At 45.4% G+C, this 22,455-nt stretch overlaps 1 protein-coding gene across 3 annotated transcripts in view; it reads left to right on the plus strand.

Annotated features, from left to right (window-relative positions):
• Positions 1–2,501: 2,501 nt before the first annotated feature.
• Positions 2,502–22,455, plus strand: part of LOC147889591 (ARM repeat superfamily protein) — a 35,959-nt gene continuing 16,005 nt past the window's right edge. Inside the window, exons 1-2 of one of the 3 annotated variants that reach the window (XM_087391648.1) lie at positions 2,512–2,566; positions 2,611–3,809. In XM_087391648.1, coding sequence (XP_087247774.1) covers positions 2,724–3,809 — 1,086 coding nt within the window. In that variant the 5' untranslated portion in view covers positions 2,512–2,566; positions 2,611–2,723. Of the gene's footprint in view, positions 3,810–22,455 lie in introns of all 3 variants that reach the window. The other 2 variants (XM_087391649.1, XR_015542912.1) reach the window with 2 other exon arrangements.

Genomic DNA, 22,455 nt, shown 5'->3' on the forward strand with positions numbered 1-22,455 from the left:
AAGCACTAGAGAAGGAAGGCATGGCATCAAGGGAGATACTTGTGCACACCAAAGTAGAATTAGACGCTCAAGAACAAGAGATACTCCAACTCCGCGTGCTTAATGATCAATTTCCAGGGCATCGAAAAACAACTCAATAATTCAATAGTCTAAAGCTTGCATACACCTCCACATTGGGTAAGTATAAAGATAAATGCATGGAGTGCCAAAATAAAAAAGCAATAATTTCCAAGTTGAAAATTCAACTACTGGGCCAAGCCGATGATGATGCAGAGGGGTCCGCACAAGATCTTTTGATACAAGGCATCACTACATTATACCAAGAGCTTGTTGCAGTTCTCCAGCAAGAGGATCACCTTGAAGGAAGAATATGCATACTCTGGAAACACTTGCAAATCAAAATGTTACATGCAGTATCTGATTGGACCAGACCAGTAAGCACAAAGAATCTCAGAGATCTATGCTAGCACATGGATGAAGACGAGAGGAATGTGTTTTGTCTCTCAGTGCATGCAAATCTCATATGGTTAAAGGGTGATGCAATAATACTATATGAACGCTTGATGGGAAGCCCCCCTTTTCGGGTAGTAGCCATACTCCTACCTTTATTGCAACAATCACCAACTTCCATGATATACAACTCCTAGAAGAATCCAAATTTAAAGCTGTCAATGCCTACCAAAAGCGACAAGGATCTGCCAGAGGAATATGTGGTCTACCTTCAATCTTATCTCCCCTATCTAGCCACTCTCTATTCTGATCTACTCACATCCCTACCTAACTCCAGTACTATCCTCCATACCTTTCCAGAAATCCACACTAATCCATATTCCTTGCCATGCCTCTCAACACTATCACCTAATCCAAGAATCTAACTCCTATCATCCAGTTACACCTAACTTTTTTCCAACACTTGACAATCCATCCCTTGAGGATTATCAAGTTGCTAAATCAATTTGTTCTGCTCTCCCTCCACTTTCCACCAACATCCCTACTTCTAACTTCTCGAATTCATTACTTGCTTCGACCTCAAGCTTTTCCCCTATAACCTCTTCCTCTCCCCTAAGACCACATGTTCCTCCAATCTCCCTTGAGTTTTCAATGGAAGACACCATTAATGATTCCATTAATGAGCTTCAAGAATTGAATAATCCAATTCGCACACCCACAAGGGAGTTGCAACAAGATACAGATAGGATTCCCATGCCTAGTAATCCCATTAGTGATTTTTGGAGGCAATACCCAAACATGTAGTCAAGAGGAGGATGGGACCTCTCGGGAATTTCAATGAGTATCCGCCAAGCACAAATCACTCCAAACATCAGCATGAAATTGGAGCCAAAGTCTGCTTGGCATAGACCAAAGCTGCTCAATGAAAAGTACCTCCTTGAATACATGCAGGCTCCATCTTCCTTTTGCACGCATCCCACATCTGATGCGGTGCCCCGTTGCTACCGGTGGGATGCCAATCATCATGATCCAGATAATGCAGATGCTACTCGCAATAGGTCGTTAATCAATATAAACTCTAAAATCAAATGGACAAGCCAGGAAACACTCATCAGAGCCTTGGATAGACATGCATCAATTATGCAAAGCAGTTATGACAAAACACTCAAGGAAAGTGCAAGATACAGTGAAGCCTTAGCAGTCATCCTGGAGGTGTCCCTCACCATTGACGACCATTTGCCCAACCTCAGCTCCAATCCAAATCAATAGATAGATGCTCAAACAACAAGTCGCCTCTTTCAAAGGCCCATATCTCTTCAAGGGCGTTATGTGTGTTTGTTTGAAGAAACGGTTGACACTGGCTTCTTAAAAACTGAGCAAGCAATCTACGGTGTTCGTGGATTACAAGGAAAAAATCGACAAGAAGCTCGCTCCATCTATCAGTGCTGCCATCTTTACCATACTCATTGGGTAAAGACAACCGCATCACAACATCGTCTGCAGACCCAACCATAACCCAAGGACGGGTAATCAAATTGGTCCAGGAGTTGTTAACCCTCTGGCAACAAGTCCAATAAATACATGAATAAGGCGATACAATAATAACTTATACTCATTGCAGTTTTTGCAATATTGTCACATGGACTACAACCATATGAATAAAGGTGTCGATATCTTTCGATCTTGCATCCAGCTTGGATTTCTGTGCTCCCTCGCATCGATAACATGAATCAAAAGAGAGGAATGTTGTAAGAATTCAGATTAAAAACAATAAATTTTGAATGGACCAGTAATTGAAAATATTTATATTATAATATATAATATATACTTATTATAACGACACATAGTGTGGGCAGAGAGATGGCGCGCTTCCTTCTCCAAAGAGTTATAATCTGAGGGAACGAGCCCTTCCCTGGGTGCTGAGATAACGCCGAGAATATTAGCGCCGAGAATCATCTTCATCTCAAATTTTGATCATCTTCATCATCTTCTTCATCTCTCAAATTTTGAGAGTCTTGGGTTCCTTTTGATAATCTTCATCATCATCTTTATCTCAATTTTGAGTCTTGGGTTCCTTGATCATCTTCATCATCTTCTTCATCTTTCAAATTTTGAGGTTCCTTGATCATCTTCATCATCATCTTCATCTTAAGTTTTGAGTCTTGGTCATCTTCTTCAACTTCATCTCTCAAATTTGGTAGTTATATGGAGCTCATCATCAGCACCACCTCTTGCTCTGCTGATTGAACGATTTTCTATGCAAGCCCCCCGCCATGGCTTCCCAGCAGCAGCAAGGAAAACGCAAGCGTGACCCCGACTTTGCTCCCCTCCAGAACGGAGTTGCCCATGCCAACTCCGATGCCCCCCCCGCCCTCGACCTCGCTTTGCTCGAGGCTCTCGAGAATTCCCATGAGGCTGTGGAAGTGTTGGATTTGCGCGGTCTCAAGAAGCTCGTCCTGTCTTTCGAAAGAAAGCTGCGTGACAACCTGGAAGCCCGCATGAAGTATGCCGAACAGCCTGAGAAATTCGTCGACTCGGAAGTCGAACTGGACGAAGAGATCAAGAAACTACATGCTCTGGCAGCCGCACCCAACTTGTATCCCGAGCTTGTCAGGCTCAACGCAGTGCCCTCACTTCTGGGTCTTTTGACTCACGAGAACACCGACATCGCCATCGACGTGGTGAGTCTTCTGAGCGATCTCACTGACGAAGATGTTATTGGTGAAACCGAAGATTCGGCAGCAGTGCTTGTAGAAGCACTTGTAAAGAACAATGCGTTAGAGTTGCTTGTGCAAAATCTTTCACGATTGGAAGAAAGCGAGCCTGATGAAGCTGCAGCTGTTTTCAATACTCTTTCAATTTTGGAGAATATGATTGAGGTGAAGCCTCCCGTGTCAGAGTTGGTTTGTGAAAGAACAAAGCTTCTTAGATGGCTCCTGAACAGGATCAAAGTTCGGGAGTTCGACAGCAATAAATTATATGCGAGTGAGATTCTAGCAATCCTCTTGCAAAACAGTGTCGTGAATCAGCGGCGGGTAGGGCAGCTTAACGGGGTAGATACGATTCTTCAAGCTGTAGCGCTCTACAAATCAAGGGATCCTAAAACCAGCGAAGAAGAGGAAATGCTGGAAAACTTGTTCGATTGCCTCTGTAATGTTGTCATGCCGTTGGATAACAAAGAGAGATTTGTGAAGGCTGAAGGTGTTGAGCTTATGATAATCATAATGAAACAGAAAAGGTTGGCTTATGGGTCTGCCATGAAGGCGTTGGATTTTGCTACCACTCGGTGCCCCCAAGCGTGCGAACGATTTGTTGATGTTTTGGGTCTGAAAACACTTTTTGCAGCCTTCATGGGCAAGGTAGGCTCTTTCTTTTGTATGTTGAAAACATCCTTCGTTTTCTGCAGTATCTTCACATCCAGGTCTCTGTGTTTTGGTATTATTTTGCAAAAAGTGCAGCGATTTAATTTAAACTTTTACTATCACAATGACCACACATCAATCAAAATTTCCCAGTTTTTGAACATCCCTGTAATCATCATTAAATGCAGCCTATGTTAGCTATAGTATCCGGAATGTAAAGGAATTCAAGCTTGATCACGATGGCTTTGGGCCAGAATATTCTCTAAGAGCGCCATCTGTCTAATATTGTTAGGTCATCTAGATGTTTTCTTTGTCTACATCCTTTTAGAGCTTGGTGTTGCCAAAGATAGGTACCCCAAAAGTTCCTTCATGAATAAAACTTTAATTGCATTGGATTTTTCTTGAGAGAGCTTTCTTTTGCTTTCGTGAATGTTGGCTAACTAGACAATTTTAGTCTTGTTTGGAGTTAGGTCTTTTCAAAATGGAGATCTTTTTAAGGGTGCATGTTGAGGGAAACCTTTCACCTTTGGGCAGAACCTGTCCAAGGAATAAGCAGAAATGAACTCTTAGTTGATGGTACATTTCGACTTACATTACATTAGAGCCTCTTTATCTTGATGTCTCATCATTACATTAGAGCCTCTTGCATGCCTCGCCATTATTAGGCCACATTGAGATTATTCTGTTTAACAACATGGATTGCTTTTACTTCAGTGTGTCCGTGCAATATTCAAAATTTCTTGATGTTTTGACACCATTTGCCCTTGGTGTGCCATGTGAACTTGCTGCTTCTTGCTGTTCTAGCGGCACTCCTGTTGGAAATGTCACCTCCCCATGTGTAAGCCCCCATATGAGGAGAGTGCGGGGAGGTAGACTTAGGGTTAGGGCTACCACATGTGGGTGGCAAACTTGGAGTGAAAAGCATAGGGAGGGAGTTGCCACATGGGCAGCACACAGGCTGCCATGTGGGCAGCACAACCTCAGGACATACCTGGCCATGAGTGGAGCTCTTGGTGGGAGATCATGTACGGCAGGCACGTGGCAAGGTGGATCAGTTGGCAGCAGTTCCGGGCAAGGTCTGGAGCCTGGAACATGTTGACTGGAGCATGGAGGCCTGTACAAGACTGCGTGGACATTGAGAAGCAGGCAGGTCAAGATTGGATGGCTTGGAAGAGCTGGTACAGCCCAAGAGTGCATGGGTCTGGAGGCGCCTTCATGACAGGTGTCTGCAACAGCACATATGGGGTGGGCATGGCAGATCTAGGGCGAGATCCAGGGCTGGTGCAGAGCCAAAACTGTAGGCAGAAGGTTGGAGCTGATAGGCGCCTGGCAGGAGCAGACCAGAGGCCAAAGATCTGGGCTGAAACAGTCCAGCGGCTTTGTACAGGCCATATAGCACAGGATTTGGAGCAGGTCTGCGCCAGACAAGAGGCTAGATCAGGTCTGGGCAGGGGCAGATCTGCCTGGGCCAGTGGCTGGATGCCATGTGGCCAGGCGGGGCCTGCAAGATCTCAAAGAGAGGAACCTGCCAGGTCGGTTTATACAGGGGTCTGGGCCCCAGTCGGTTTTGGACAGGTTGGGTCGGCCGGAGAGGCATTTGCTTTATAAAAGGGGAGCCACTTGGGCTCACAATTCACTCACCAGCAGATTGGACCTGCAGCAAACCTGCCTCAGGGACCAGATTTGGAACAGGGGAAGTGGCCATCAGCAGTAGACAAAGAGCCCACAGGGATCAGGACCCTGAGGCAGGGACCAGATTTGGAACAGGGGAAGTGGCCATCAGCAGTAGACAAAGAGTCCACAGGGATCAGGACCCTTGGCTGTCTTCCAGGGTAGGAGAAGCATGGGCCTCACAATTGGCTGCACATCAGGGCAGCAAGGAGGTCAAGTCTTCTAGTTCATTGCCTCACAGTTAGCTGTTCGGTAGGATAGCTTGGAGGCGTGTTTGTCGGGATGATGACTAAAGTCTACAGAAGCTCGACGAGGAGCATGTGGGCTCAAGAATCTAGAAGTGCCAAGGAGGTGGTAGGACAACTTTTGGTAAGGGCAGAGGACCACGGTTTAGTGGGACTCTGGACTCTCTTGTATTGTGTCCTATTGTGGATGGAAATGTATCTCATGTTGGTTCTATATCTCTCTTGGAGCATTGTCTATTTATTGGCTTGCACACATGCATGTTGAGTACACACAAGTAAATAAGTTTTGGATTCCGTAGTTAAACACTTTTGTGTGAATTCCTGGGCTATCTATCAGTCTTCCGCTGCGTAAGGTATCCTCTGTTATGGCATGTTATCAAAGCCCTGATCGGAAGTTCATGAGAAGTGGAGCGTGAAGGCAAGGACCTTCCTGAAGGACGACCTTGATTCAGCGCTTGGGGGAATCTACTTTGACGTCTGGAGGATTGTGCCCTTGCGAGGAGGAGGGAGGCTCAGGTTCAAACTGGTGTAAGGAGATTGTTATTTGCTTGCAGACCTTGCCAAATGGAGGACGGGTTGAAACAGACCCTGAGAGCATGGCGTCTGGAGGACCCCTGGTGACAAAATATGAAGAGGGAAGAAGAGAAGAGTGGAGATGAGGAGAGAGGGCACAACTAGAGAGCACACCACAAATGACTAGCTGTACACTAGATTTAGTTGAAAATGTAGAATATATACAAACCCATTTAGGGTTAGGGTTAGGGTATCTAACCCTTTCCTTTATAGCACTCTATTGGGTTAGTGCTATGCACATATGATCACATGGGGGTGCTATGCACACTGATCACATGATGTTGAGCATGAACTCTCAACACCTTCCCTCAAGATCAACATCATGAAGTAGGCTTTCCCTCAAGAGGGGGAATCGAAGAAGGACTGAACATTACATTGTCACCTTTCTCTGCGTCAAACCAAGAGCTAGTCAATGTTTCTCGAAAAGCTCTTTACCGAGTGGTTTGGTGAAGATGTCTGCAACATTCTCTTTGCTATCACAATGCTGCAGTGTGATGTCACCAAGTAACACTCTTTCTCTGATGAAGTACTCTCTGACATCAATGTGCTTTGTCCTGGAGTGATATATTGGATTCTTGGCGAATGCTTGAGCCGATGGATTATCAAAAGGTGCTGTCTGAATCTCTCCAGAACTCAATTCCAAGACAATAGTGCATAAGTCCAAGATCTTTCATGAACTTTGCAGATAAGTCTTGTTTTAGCTTTCTGATGAAGCCATCCTTGCTTCCGGTCACAATCATATCATCTACGTACAAAAGTGCAATAGTAATGTCTTCCCCTTGAACTTTGTAGTTGAGAGTATGATCTGCATTGGACCTCATGTATCCTAGATCAGCAAAATACTTGTCGATTCTACTGTACCAACTTCTGGGTGCTTGCTTTAAGCCGTAGAGAGTTTTCTTAAGATGGCAAACCTTATTCTCCTTTCATGGTTCAACATAACCTGCTGGTTATTGCATATAGACTTCTTCGTCTAGATAACCATTAAGAAATGCATTCTTGACATCAAGCTGATACACATTTCATCTGGTGAGTGTCACTAGTGATATCAAGAACCGTATGGAATCCATCTTTGCTACTGGAGCATAAGTCTCATCATAATCTTAACCAAATTGCTGTGCAAATCCTTTTGCAACTAGTCTGGCTTTGTATCTTTGAATACTGCCATTTGGATTGTACTTCACTTTGTATACCCATTTGTTTGCTATGGCCTTCTTTCCTAGTGGAAGGTCGCATAATTCCCAAGTATTATTCTTATACAAAGCATCCATTTCTTCATTCATAGCAGTTTGCCATTCTAGCTTGTCTATTGCATCTTCGAAGTACACTGGCTCTTCTGTAGCCATGATGGTAGTCATGAGAGCATAGTTGATGGTTTCAACCTGAATTGCTTTGCCTTTCGGAGCATATGTCAATCTGGTTGGAGGTCTGCTTTCCCTAGTAGACTGTTTGAGCTGCTGTGACTTTGCTTGGGGTGTTTCTTGCAATTCTTGCTCTTCTTCATCAACCTTTATAGTAGATGACTGTGAAGTCGATGCTTCTATCTCCTGTGTATTTGAGGTTTTCCATTATGATTTCTCATGGAAGATATCTGTACTACATCAATATTAAAGGAAAATTTTGTTCATCTTTAGTTTGCTGTGTACTCTCTATTCTTTGTTCGGTTTCTGTTCCGCTGCGCCGTGTAATTTAACATGGTATCAGAGTCCAGGCGGCTCTAAGGATCAAAGAATAGAAGAGAGGCGAGGGCTTCAACAGCATACGGAGTGATGGCAACAGGAAGCGGCTCAATAGGAAGCAACTTGAGTTCAGCAGCAGTGCTGCACCAACAATCCATGCATTGAGGATTCGCCCAGGAGCCTTCACTGAAGGCAAGCTAGATGGTACGAACTACACTCTGTGGAAGTTTACAATTATTGCTATTCTGGATTCATATGAGCTTCTGGAGACAGTACTAGAGACTGTTTCAGAACCACAAGGAACCCCTGACCCAGCAAATCCGAGGAGTATGATACCTCCTAATGCCGACCTTCTACGAGCTTGGAAACGCAGGAACACAGATGCTCTGTGTGCCTTGGTTACAAGTACTATTGATAGTGTATTGACCTTGATTCAGCATACATCTAAGGCAATTGTGGCGTGGAACATATTGAAGAGTCAGTATGAGATGCGGAATTAGACAAGGATCCAGAACGTGGAGAATCAGCTCGCAGCTGAGAAGTTTAATGAAGGAGAGACAGCGGAGGTGTTCATAACCCGAATAAAAAATATGTGTGACGAGATGGCTGGTGCTGGGATACAAAAGACTAGCGAAGAGCTAGCTCGGCGGTGCCTCCAGATATGTCTACTAAGGTTTGATGGATTGGTAACAACGCTTAACACTCAGGTGAGACCCCAACCATTGTCATTTGAGGAGTTTTGTGCTTTACTTATGGAGGAGGAATTGAGGCTTAAAGCTCGAGATGGAGGCGGTAATGGGGATGCTGCATTCTCTGCCACCGCGAAAGGCAAAGGTGGTTCCTCCACCAAAGGTGAGTCCTCTACTAGTGGTGACGAAGAAGGGCGGCAAGAAGAAGTTTCAGGGAGAATGCTTCTACTGTAAGAAGAAGGGCCATGTGATTGTAGATTGTCGGGTCAAGAAAGCAGATGAAAAGAATGGTACCCTGAAGAAGACAGATAAGGGGAAAGAGACAGCTAACACAGCGGAAGCGGAGTTGGATCTATTTCTAGCCATTGAGGAAGAGTGTTCCTTAGTTCAAGAAGCATCAACCACTGATTCATGGGTGTTGGATAGTGGTGCCTTCAGTCACATGACCTACAACAAGGGTCTACATTGTTTCATGCAGCCTCTACAGGAACCCATCACCGTGATGGTTGTAAATAATGCAAAATGCCCTATTGAGGGTATAGGTACGGTTTCATTTGTTTCTATAAATGGAGATGATAAGAAACTATCTAATGTGCTGTATGTTCCACAAATCAAGAGAAATTTGCTATCAGTTGCTTCCATAACTGACCTTGACCATGAGGCGAGGTTCAACAAGACAGGAGCAAAAAATTCTGGATAGTGCTAGCAATCTTATTGGCACAGGAATAAGGAGGAACAACCTGTATGAGCTAAGTGCTCTTACAGCCACCGCTGGAGTGGGCACAACAAGACTTTGGCATGAAAGATTCGGCCCCATCGGATTTGCAGTGCTGAAGGAGATGTAGAAGCAAGGTATGGCTGCTCACTTACCTGCAGTAGCAGAAATCAAAGAATCGTGTGAAGCTTGCATGATGGTCAAGCAACAGAGAAAGGCATTCTCACAAGAAAGCAAGAATAGAGCAAACGCTCCTCTAGAGTTGGTGCATGTTGACTTGTGCGGTAAGATGCCTACACAGGCCTTGGGGGGATCTTCCTATTTTTTATTGATTGCCGATGACTATAGTAGGAAGATGTGGGTGTACTTTCTTTGCGAAAAGGCTTAAGCTTTTAATAAATTGAAAGAATGGCTACAGCTTGTTGAAAATGAAACAAGGAGAAAAGTGAAGAAAATTAGATCGGATGGTGGTGGTGAGTTTGTTTCTACAGAGTTTGGAGATTTTATTCAAGAGCAAAGGGATCAAACGACAAACGACGACACCACATATGCCTCAGCAAAATTCGGTTGTTGAACGCCGAATGCGGACCACTGTGGAGATGGGGAGGTGTATGTTGAAAGGTGCTGGATTGCCAAACCACTTTTGGGCTGAGGCTGTCAATACTGTGGTTTACATCCTTAATCGCAGCTATACAAAGGCACTCAAAGGTAAAACACTACATGAGGCTTACAGAGGTAAGAAGCCATCTGTCTCCTACTTCAGAGTGTTTGAGTGTGAATGCTATGCGCATGTACCAGACTAAGAGAGAAACAAGCTACAACCAGAAAGCATCAAATGTATCTTCTTAGGCTATTGTGATGAGAAGAAAGCCTATAAATTGTAAGACCGAGAGGCAAAGAAGATCATAGCGAGCTACGATGTGGTGTTCAAGAAGCAGCCCCATGCAGTGGAGACAGAGAAGAGCTCTTCCACTTTACCATCAAGCGAAGAGGTAATTCACTATGGACCTGTCCCAGGAGCTATAAAGGAGGAGGAAATATCAGATGATGAAGGTATAAGTCACCAACGTGTTGTTACACCACCGGAAAAGAATTGAGGAGCAAAGGAGGGCTTCTGCTTACATAGTTAATATGGCCTTGATGGCTGAGATTATTGCAGAAGTAAAGGAGTCTGCGAGTTTGGAGGAAGCACTTGCAGATCGAGATTGGAAAAACACTGTGCAAGTAGAATATGACAGCATCATGAAGAATGAAACTTGGGAGCTGGTAGATCGACCACCTAACAGAAAGGTTATTGGCACCAAGTGGGTTTGGAAGATAAAGTACAAGGCCGATGGGACTTTGGAAAAGTATAAAGCCAGATTGGTTGCACAAGGATTTTTGTAGGTCGAAGGGTTTGATTTTCAGGAATCTTTCGCTCCGACTGTCAGAATGATCATTATTCGCACAGTACTATTAGTGGCTACTCATAAAAAGTGGCCAGTTTATCAAATGGATGTTAAATCAGCATTCTTGAATGGTGACCTCAAGGAGGAGGTGTACGTGGCTCAGCCACCTGGGTTTGAGGCCCCCCATTCTGAGAACAAGGTATGTAAGCTGAAGAAGGCTCTGTACGGGTTGAAATAGGCCCCAAGAGCATGGTACCAACGGATAGACAAATTCTTTCATAAATTAACCACGAGTGGTCCAAGGTGCTCAAGTTGTAAGGCCTCCATATGAGGAGAAGCCATGTGTGAGCCCGGGACACTGGATGGATCCTGACTTGCATGCCAGATGAGGTCTATCAATGAGACCGTCGATGGTAGAAAGGTGATTGTGTGGGAGCCCCTTATTCTTGCTGGGGCCTAGGGGCCAGCTGGCCTCCAGCGTTGGCTCCCCTGGTGGGGGTTTGGGGGCGAGAGCCCTCGAGGCAACGGTATAGGGAATATTTTTTGAATATTCCATGGACGACTAGTCGGTTCCACCAACTAGGTTGACTGGTCGGCTTCACCGACTAGGTTGACTGGTCGGTTCCACCGACTACGTTGATCCGACTACCGCCCTCATAGCTATAAAGAGGCGACCTCCCCAGTCCATTGTATTAGATCAGTTCAGATCAGATCTTTTGCAGAGATCTTCCAGCTAGTAGCTCTTCACCTAGTATTTGTCTAGATCGCCATCTAAGCTCCACTGTGGAAGCGCATGGGTGGATGGAGCCATCATTTGTACTACATTAGTATTAAAGGAAAATTTTGTTCATCTTCAGTTTACTGTGTACTCTCTATTCTTTGTTCAGTTTCTGTTCTGCTGCGCTATGTAATTTAACATGACACGCTGGTGGATACATTTCCTCGTCCTTGGAATCTTCCTCGATTGAAGTGATTTTCTCTTTGCTGATTCTTATGTTGCTGAGGATGATGCTGACTCTGCTGATGACCACTTCTCTGGAATGATCCACCTCTGCCTTTGCCTCTGCTTCTGTCTGAAGCTGTGAATGCCTGATCATTAGAATGACCTTTGCGTGCATGAATGACTTGCGTCCTGAATTCTTCACCAAGTAGGATTGACTGAAGTTCTTCCAGTGTTGGAATTTGCCGTTGGATGGCAATACTCTGGACTAGATTCTCGTATCCTTCTCCTAGTCCATTCAGGATGACTTGAACCATTTCTGCTGGATTCATAGTGGCTCCTGCTGCTGCGAGTTGATTGTTGTAGTCTTTGATTTGGAGTACATAAGCATGATCAGTTTCGCTACTGTTGCGGAAACTATGGTTGATTTGGTTTCTCAGTGTGAGAATCCTAGAAGTGTTCTTGGACTCGTAGAGAGCTGCGAACATATCCCATGTTTCTTTCGATGTCTTGACGGTGTTGAGCTGTCCTAGCATGACATCTTGCACATTCTGCTTGATGAGGTGATATGCGTACTTATCTTGTATCCCTCTCCTAGTCCATTCAAGATGACTTGAACCATTTCTGCTGGATTCATAGTGTCTCCTGCTGTTGCGAGTTGATTGTTGTAGTCTGTGATCTGGAGTACATAAGCATGACCAGTTTCACTACTGTTGCGGAAACTATGGTTGATTTGGTTTCTCAGTGTGAGAATCCTGGAAGTGTTCTTAGACTCGTGGAGATCTAGGTGTAGATCCATCGACATACTCCCATTTGTCCTGAAGTACAAGGATGGTCTCCATTCTGTATTTCCATGTGCCGTAATTGGACTTGTCTAGCTTAGCAGATGCCTCCAGATTGAGGTTGCTAGTCGTAGACATGGTGCAAGAAATGTACTCAAAGTGTCGTGAAAATCACTATATGAATCAATTGCAAAAAACACTGACTTTGGCAAGTGCAATCTAAATTGTCGGTGAAGGTAGAACTGCAATATATATAATCCGATCTGAATTACAACAATACTTTTCAGCTTGCTCTGAAATGGGGAATGTTCTGTAAGAGCTCACAGGTAGAAGCGCATCCCAAAACTTCTTGTTGTAATCTTCAAGAAAACTGCATTCCCTAGCATTCAAGTTATGCCACTGAGTCATGACATCCACTTCAAAAGTAGTGGTGAGCCATGCGGCTGAGAATGCCTTTTTAAATTCAACCCATGTAGCAGGTGTTTGGCCTTGAAGGAGAAGCTTAGACCACCACTGCATCTCATCACCCCTAAGGAATGTGGTTGCCTTCCTGATTTTCGAAGACTCTCCGAAGTACCCTCCAGCAAAAGCCAAGTGCATGACCATTGAATGTCTCAAACTTCACTGCTGCCCCCCCTTCCTTGTAATCCTTCATCTTGAGCCTGGGCTCCAACTGATCATAGTCAGGGGGCTGCAAATAAAGAGGCTGCTGTCCTTGGGGTCCTTCTGAAGCTTGAAGAACACCCCCCACAGCTGGGTTTGGAGGCACAGGTGGTACTGGCTGAGTGTGTGATATCATAGGGCTGCCTCCCTACAATCCAGGCTGTATCCCCACATTAGCATACCCTTCCAGTATTTATTTAAACTGGTTAGCTCAAAATACAAAGGGACTCCCTTAAGAGCTCACCCGCAGGTGCAACCCAGTACAATGCCAACGCGTGGCTGTGCTAGTGACCAACTTCAGTGCTATTCCTTTGGTTCCTTTTTGAAGTCATGCATAACATAAGTAGACCATTAGAAGGCATGCCCCGCAATGCATTCACCCACAACCAAGCCATTACCGAGCCCAAGGCTAGCCACTGCACCCCCAAGAAGAGAGTATCACAACTAGTGCCCCAATCCTCTCCCGGGCCAACGGCAAGGCATCCAACCAAGCAGGAACTCAGTAGGAATGGCTGTAGCAAAGAGTAGAAAGGGAAGATGAGAATTCAGCCAATAGACAAAACCTGTTTCAGCCCGAAACAGCTCCAGAAGTAGGATGAAAAGCGGACAGCAAACTCTGGTAGGAGGGAGCTGCCTATGAGTGTCTTCCAGCACCAGAAAAGATAAAAAAAGAGAGTGTCCAGCAAGCTGTAGCGAATCAGCCATGAATGCGTCCACCAGAATAGAGTTTTCAGCCCACAAACACCTCCGTTTTCAGTGCGCCTTGCACTAGGCAGGAGCAGGAAGAGAGGCACCCATGAATATGGCTTGAGATGCAGGAAAGAAGAACTTCTGTTGCGAAGAAAGTCGATAAAAGCTTCAAAAGAGGCCCAGAATGAAGGTGTCCAGGTCCCAGAAGCATGCCAACAACAGAGGGCACCAAGGGGAGGAGAACTGTCACGAAGAAAGCTTGAAATTCCACTTCAGCTAGCAAGAGGAGAGCTGCAGCAATCCGCCATCTAGAGAATGAAGCTGCCCCTAGTTGGAGAGAAGTCTCAAATCAGCATGGAAAGGCAAGGAAGGGCTCGAGGGCCTTCTAGGAGCTTCCAGGGGTGACACCTAGGTGCCACAAGGCAAGCATATAGGCCACAAGCAGACACGCCACAAGCAGACACATGGACAAAATGAGGCGTGGGATTTTTAATACCCCTAGGGGGTCGGATGGCACACCATGACCCTAATGCAAAGGAACCAATGACCCTAGTTTGTAGGATCTCTAGGGGGTCAGTTTTTAAAGAATGACCCCACTAAACCAAACCAATGACCTTAAAAATTGAAACCACTCTAATAGCACCAGGAGTTGCACTTATTGCACATGAAATCATAGGTACTTTTTGGGCATTAACTAAGGCCCTTAGCCTAGGCTAAATTCAGTGACAGTTAGTTTAGACATTTCACCATCACCACCACGTCCCCGTGACAGTTAGTGCTATGCTCATATGATCACATGATGGTGCTATGTACACATGATCACATGATGTTGAGCGTGAACTCTCAACACCTGGTTGGTCACTCATTATAAGGGGGACTGCTGATACCTGGATTGCTTGAGTTCGAAGGCGGGTACGTGACTGAAGGAGGTGGTGCCATGTGGTGCGAACTTGGTAAAGGTCAGCCAAGATTTCCCACGTAGCCTTCGATGTCTTGCAAGACCGAATGTGAGGAATGATATGTCTCTTGACTGAAAAAGAAATGATGGAATGTGCTTGAGCATATCTACCATCCCATCTGGCCTGTTCGGGTGTGGGAGGAGTGGTTGGACTAGTAGTAGATGTAGAGGTGGCTGTAACGGCTGCACCAGCTGTAGCACTAGATCCAGAAGTGGCTGTAGCATTAGCAAAAGTGGACGCCACAGAGGAAGGTCGAAGATCCGATCTTGAGACAGTACCCCGAAATTTTTTGGCAACTTGCAAAGGTTTCACCATGTATGACCACATGGGATAATTGGGTCCATCGAGCTTGTCCTCAGTTGACAACATACCCATCCAATCGTTGCTTCCCATGGCAAAAATAAATCAACTGTACCAGGTAGATTTGAGTCAAGAGGGAGAGGTGCTAGAGCAAGTTGGAGGAAGGCATGAATGAATGAAAAGAGTCCAGATCTGTGCAAAAAACCTCCAAAAACAGTTCTAAAATGCTCGAAATCAACTTCTGAAAAGTCGTACGGATTCCAGGAAGCATTGCGCACCTGTCCGTAAAGACGTCCGTACAATTGTACAGACAAAATTTTTTCAGCCGAAATAGTTTGGGAAAGGGTTGTTTGTATCCGGGCAGCTTAGGAATTTCAAAAAACGTTGAAATCGGACCGGCTAAGTGCTAACACATTCAGTTTCCATAGTCGCTACATGTAGTGCCTCAGGGTTTTCTATAGTGCAGCCATTTCCACAGCGTGCTCTTAGGGGTCTTCCATCCCTGAGGCGAGCTTAGCTTAGTTTGCACACCTAGATGATGAGACTCTTGGTTCTACCACCCACGGGGATCGTACAGCTTCAGCAGCCTCTTCTCTTGGAGTTTCCACCCGAGAGGATCAGTTACGTCAGATGGGTCTTTTACTCGTCCAGTAGCTTTATCATGTCCAGTTAGCTCCACTGGGTCTTCCACTCCGGTAACTCAGTCAGCTGGATCAGCTTTCGCAGGGGAACATATGGTTTTCACAGCTATGAGAGATGGGTCTTCCACCATTGGAGATATCTCAGACCCATCAGCATTTGCCATAGTTGGGCCTCTTCAGCCCATCGCCCGAAGAGTTGTCTAACCCCCAGTTCTCTTGGGGATTCCACCCAAGGGGACACCCCATATGCATGAGATAGGTGTGATGGGTCTCCACCCATCAGGTCTCTTCATCATCTCCGGTCAGTTCCTATGGGGCTCTCGCACTTGCAGCTTAGTTGGCCACATCAGTTTTAGTCGGCATGACTTACATTTCACCTTTTCATTAGGAGTGTTCAAGACTAGGGGGCTTAATTTCCAATCCCACTGGCCGTGATGCTCAACAAGAGAGGGCGCCTCAGGAGTTTGTCATGCCTCGCAGGAGAGAGTACCCTCATAACTGGAGTCACAGGTATAGCTATCACCAGTATGAAGGTTAATGATTCCTCGACAGCTCGAGAGGATAGTCATGCAGGACCCTCCACAGCTCCGTGTCCCAAGCTTGAACATGGATGGGAGGTCGCTCAATGTGATCGGCATGTCCATTCGTTGATGAGTGCGGCGTGTCTCAGGATCTGGATCTCTGTTGCGCCTGCTGTCAATGGCCGCAAGGCTCGTGTGATTTGACTGGAAGAACTTTGTGATCCTACTTTGAGAAGGGTTGGGCCATGTGCCTAAAGACTGTCTCTGCGTCCTGAGTAAGTGCTCCCTGTGGCGGACCGCCTCATGGATGAAGGCAGCAAGGCATCCCTGGTCTGGGTATGAGAGAAATCTAGATAGTGGCTCAAAACCGGCCCAGAAAAGGCAATCGTATTGACTGCAGATCTTGTAGTACACAGGGCATCTGAACGCGAAGTGCTTCTCTAACTCCACCTCCTGTCGATCACATAATGTGCATAGGCTTCTCTCCCTAGCTATCCCCTCAGCTCGTCCGCTCTTGATGTGGAGTCAGTGTGATGAGACTCGAAACTGTCCGATAGAGATCCTCAGTGAGTGTGGCAAGTGGATCCGAGTGTACTCTGGTGGGACAATGAAGCCCTCCTTAGAGATGCGCAGGCAATGGTCTCTGTAGAAACTGAGCTTCACTGGAAGCTCCTTCGGCTCCATCCAGGTCTTGAATGTGGGCAACTGTAGTAGATCCTCTCGAATGACCTAGTTGACCTCATGGTATCCTAGCAGGATAGATGGAGTGTCCGAGCTGTAATGGAAGAGAGGCAGTCTGTCTATGTGAAGCCCCAATCTCTCGAATCACCTACGTGTCTGGGCATACCAACCTCTCTCATCCCTACTGTCTGTGAGATCCATGGATGAAGACAGGGCCAGCCATGGCAACCTGCGCCGCTTCGCAGTACTGGACCCGTACTGAATGATATGATGTGGCACTGATGGCTTGCCTCGGATCATCCATGAGAGCAAGAGGATTTGTAGTCACTCTACTCGAGCATACTTTGTGTCAAAGATTTGGCCCCCAACAAGGGCTACCGTACATGCCTGCTGGTCGAACCAAGGAGTCAAAGAGAAGAGCCTTGGTCTGGGGGTCCTGAAAGTGACAGTGGAAGCATTGTCTCTCCAGGCGAGCAAGTGAGGCATACCCCCTGCTCAAACAGGCTTGCATCGCTGGCCTCATTGTGAAAATCGGACCAAAGGAAATGACACCTAGGTAGGTATATGAGGAGACAATCTCAACCGGCGTTACATCGAATGTGAACTGCTCTCTATGCATGACTGCTTGAGATGTGTTAAAGATCATAACCTTGGTCTTGCCAAGGTTGACCTTCAAATCATGTGACTCACAAAAAAACTGTAGTGCATCCAAATGTCGCTGGAGGCCCTTAGTAGAGGAGGACATCAGAACCACGTCATCTGCATATAAGAGAATCTGAATCAAAGTACCTGCAAGAGAGCAACCAGCCCCCCTAGTGATCCCATTAAGGTCTCGAGCTCGTCTATGTAGAGATCTGCAAGAACCAGCATACCCTAAGACAGGATAGGAATTCTGCATTGACCAGAGCAATGACAACCTATGAAGAGATTCACACAGCAAGCAGTATTTTCCCCTATCTGGAAGAACTCTGCAGGATCAGAAGTCCTAACAACAGGCTGCTTACAGAGCTGGAAAAACAGAGTTATTGACTACACAGTGACCTTTGTTTGGAGCAACCTACTCCTGCACAAGACCACAGTGGTATATGAAGCTAGATAGCTCTATTCGGCTGGAACATTCAAGAGGGGTGTAGGAGGTCTGTTTCCTTGTAAAATATTGTCACGGGTGTGTGAAATTCTAGGTACTTTAATGTACTACAAGACCGTGACAACTTTGGTTTTAAAAGTCCAAGCGTGGGCTTAATAATGTGTAATTAAACGCGGCATGGTGCCTAGCACATAAGCGTAATTAATCCCTAGGCCCAAAGGCATTCCAAGGAATTAAAAGAGTGGTTGTTGGGAAATGATGACGTGGCATTTTCAATGGGCCCCCTAGAGGGCCATGTACCTTCAGTGGCCCCCCTAGAGTTCCAGGTGGCTCTAGTGCCTTCTACATGCTCCTTTGCCATTCCTGGACCTTCCTGGGCCTTCTAAACTTCACATGTGTGGTTTTCTCTCTCATCTTCTCCCTTTGTTGAGATTTTGGACTGGTTTTTCAGCCTCCTTCAGCTGAATTCCGTTTTTCTTCATAACTCCTCACCTGTTTGGATTCCTCGACTTCCGTTTGGCCCGATGGCTTCCCCTCTGCCTCCCCTTCGTAGTGATATGCTTTTCCCTCCGTGCGTTTGGTAGAACGGGCAGAGCTGAGCACTTCTTTTGCTGGTCGAATTTGCAAAAGTGGCTTTTTCTGGACCTTTTTTCTTCTACCGCCTCCTGGGCCTCTCCTCTCGCAAAGCTACAGCTTTCTGTTGAATTTCGAGTGGTTCGACGCGCTGGTTGACTGGTTTTTCTCAGTTTTGGAGGACTTTCCGGCGATGAAACTTCTCCAAAACCTTCTCAATGCATTCCTCTCTGAAGCACGCTTCTTTTGAGCCCAAGAACTCCCACTTCTTCGCGACAGAAGTGTTTCTTTTCGCATTTTTCAGTGGAATTCTTGCTAAATGCTCTTTCTTCGTGCCTTTGCACTCCTCTTTGGCTGAGAATGCAATTGGGCATTGGCTACTATGTCCTCTTAGCGATTGAGGACTTGGTTCGAGTCTTCAGGGCTTGGTAAGTTGTGATTTTGCTACTGCAATTTCTTTTTGCCATAAGCTATTGGTTGGCCTCGTGTGCCGCTTCTTTCTTGGCTCACAGGTGCCCAGGCAGTGCTATATGAGTCATTCTTTGGTTGGGTACTTTGCTGATTTTATTTTGGAGCTTTGAAAAGCTTTGTGAATGCCATCTGGAAACCACTCAAAGAGAGTGCAGCTGGGGTGCAGTGTGATTGCATCTGGACAGCCAATGGAATTACACTCGGAAAAGAGAATGCCTTTGGGTTGAGCCTACGGGTTAAGTGCACTTATGTGATGGTGTTATATGCTTGAAAGCCTTGCGAAGGCTTAGTGAATTGGGGTTGCGTGCTCGATTGCAGGGAAGGTCTCCCAGATGCAACTTGTAATCATTTCACTGTGAAATATAAAGAAATACCGAAAGGGGCGCCACGGTGTTTGGGGCCAATCGGGTGCACTTGTCTATGTCTGTTGAGCAAGGGCATTTTAGCCTCCATCCCTTTTTCAGTGGTTTTGTTTGTGAACAAATGGGTAAATGCCAAATGGTGATCATGCAATGGTTAATGGTTGTGATATATGCTTTGTGAGCTGTAAATAAGTGCTGAAGTGATTAAAGGTTTAGTTCCACTGCCCTCTGAGTGATTAGAGGCCGGTTTCATTGGTTCCATTGCCGGGATACCACACACTCTTTCTCAAGAGGTGGGCCTCGGTAGTTTGGTGGAAGGATATCTTTGCTGCACTTTTTGACAGCTGAATATTACAACCATAAACATGGTGAGTACCCATGAGCAAGAGAGCTCCACAACTCCTCAAAGGAGAAGGCAGGAAAGCCTTAATGATCCAGCTAGTGTACAGCTGCAGGAAGCACAACAAATGCCTTTTGAGCAGGCCACACATGAAGCTACAACTGAGCTCAACGGTGATACTAGTTCTAGCAGTGAGTCAGATGATGCTACTATGTTGAATGCACAATTTGCAAGTGCAGTGACTGCTTTGACTCAGCTGGCTCAAAATTTGGCTCAGATTGTGCAAACAAATGCCAAGAAGAAGAAGAAATCAAGAAAGCACAAGCAGGGAAAGAGTGAGTACACACATGCATCAGCTTCTCATGGCGGACCGCACACTCATGCATCAGTTTCCCATGAGGGACAGCCATCTAAAATGACTCAGAAAGTGACTTCCAAGAGAGAGGAATCGCCCAAAAGAGCACTTAAGAAAGAGGTACAAAAAGTACCACCAGTGCAACAGTATGAGCAGCCAGCACAAGGCCTTGGTTTGGGTATTTCTACTCCTCAAAATAATAATGTGCAGTCCATAAATGTGGCTCAACCACCTCAGCCATATTTGAGGCAGCAACATGAATATTTTGGTACAGATTCGATCTTTGATGCTATGTTGATTTCACCGCCAATTGGCATAGAAAACAAGTCATGTATGACAATGTGGGAATGCAGCCAGGCATGCAAGCCACAGCATATGCTCCCATGCCTAATGTTGAGCCAAGCATGGCTCTCCCTAGTGAAGGGAAAGCTGCAAATATACAGCTATCTTTGGGACAGCCAATATCAAATGTATATAAAGAATTTAAGGATGGTGGTTCTCATGTCAAGTTTGATACATATAATGGAGTACAGGACAGGTACAAAGCCCTCACATTCCTTCAACAGTTTGATGCTGCATTTCTTGGGGGTTTGTTTACAGAAGCATCCAAGATGAGGAAGGTTGCCACATTTTTGAAAGGCAATGCACTTAAGTGGTACACCAACCTTATGCTTCATGGAGATGCACCTACTACTTGGCTGGAATTTAAGCAAGTGTTCTCTTCTACTTGGCTTACTCCAACTTTTGAAGTTGAAGTACTTTCACACTGGCATGACTTGTCATACAAACTTTGCAAGAATCTTGATGATTACACCCAGAGGTTTTGGGATGTTTTGCTGCCATTGAGCTCTTACAGGCATGTTTCTTTGAAAGAGCAAATAGAGAGGTACTGTTGTGGATTGCCTAGTGAGCTACGTGATTATTGCATCAAAACCAAGGTGGGTTCTATGACTCAATTAATTGAGAATGCAAGGACAGCATATGCATGGATGCAGGAGAAGAATTTGGGCTTTATGGACAGCAAGAAAGAAGACAACAAACGGGCTGCCAAACACCAAGATAAGGACATCAAATCTGAAATTAAAAATTATGGCAAACGACCGTTTCAAAAGGGAGGAAAAGCCCAATTCAAAGCTGGTCAAAGGCGTGGACAGCCTAATAAACAGCCCGTACCAAGTTATCTGATGAAGAGAAAAAGTCACTCATGGAGCAAAACAAATGTTTTATATGCAAAGGAGAGGGACACCGCTCTTATGATTGCCCATTCAAGAAAAGAGACAGGTCAGATGATGATAAGAATGATGATAAACAGGCTGATCGGAAGGGCAAAAAGCCTAAACCTTCTGCAGGACTTCTTCCAGATGTGATAGGGAGTTTGCCACATGCACATGATGAAGAGGAAATGAAAAAGACTGAGATGTGCAGAGCATGGGGGAAAATCAGAAATCAAAATTGTTTGTTTTTCTTTGATTCTGGGGCAAAGGCAAATTTCATAACTCCTGATATGGCAGGAAGGCTTGGCATTGAGCCTGAGGAAATGGGGCCATCCGGCATGTGTGATATGGCCAACCCTGAACTCAACACACCTGTCACTCCTATCATTGGCAAGTTGAGGATGCATATCCAGGGATATCAGGATGCAGAGGACTTCTACATTATGCCTTTGCCAGAGTGTGATGCTTTGCTTGGGATGCCTTGGATGTACAGGGTGGGGGCTGATGTGCAGATGAGAAACAAGAAGATTTCTTTAACTCATAGAGGCAAAAATCATGTACTTGATGTAAAGTTGAAAGGGGAGTCCATCCCTATAGTTTCAGCTTCTTGTATTTCCAATGTAATAAAGCGTCATATTTCAGCGTACTTGATTTTTGTCAAAGAGGACAGCCAACCAGTTCAGGAAGGCTCTACTCTTTCTGCTTTAGATAGAGAAAGGGCTGCTTTTATTTCAGATTTTCAGGATTGTTTCTCAGATGCACTTCCTCAAGAATTACCTCCCAAGAGGCCCGAGGATCATCAAATTGATATAATTCCAGGAAGCTCACCGCCTAATATACCTCCCTATCGTGTCAGTAAGGCACAACAGGAAGAGATAATGTCACAAGTGAAGGAACTCTTGGAAAAGGAATTAATACAGCCAAGTAATTCTCCTTACTGTTCCCCTGTGTTGCTTGTGCAAAAGAAGGATGGCAGTTGGAGAATGTGTATTGATTATAGGGCTTTGAATAAAGTCACAAATAAGAACCGTTTTCCAATTCCACGCATTGATGATATATTGGATCGGTTGGAAGGTTCCTCAATGTTTAGTCGTATTGACCTTA

The sequence above is a fragment of the Dipteris shenzhenensis genome, chromosome 20, assembly GCF_047967505.1.
Source record: "Dipteris shenzhenensis isolate YYH24624 ecotype China chromosome 20, Dip_SZ_1.0, whole genome shotgun sequence".
Lineage (NCBI taxonomy): Eukaryota > Viridiplantae > Streptophyta > Polypodiopsida > Gleicheniales > Dipteridaceae > Dipteris > Dipteris shenzhenensis.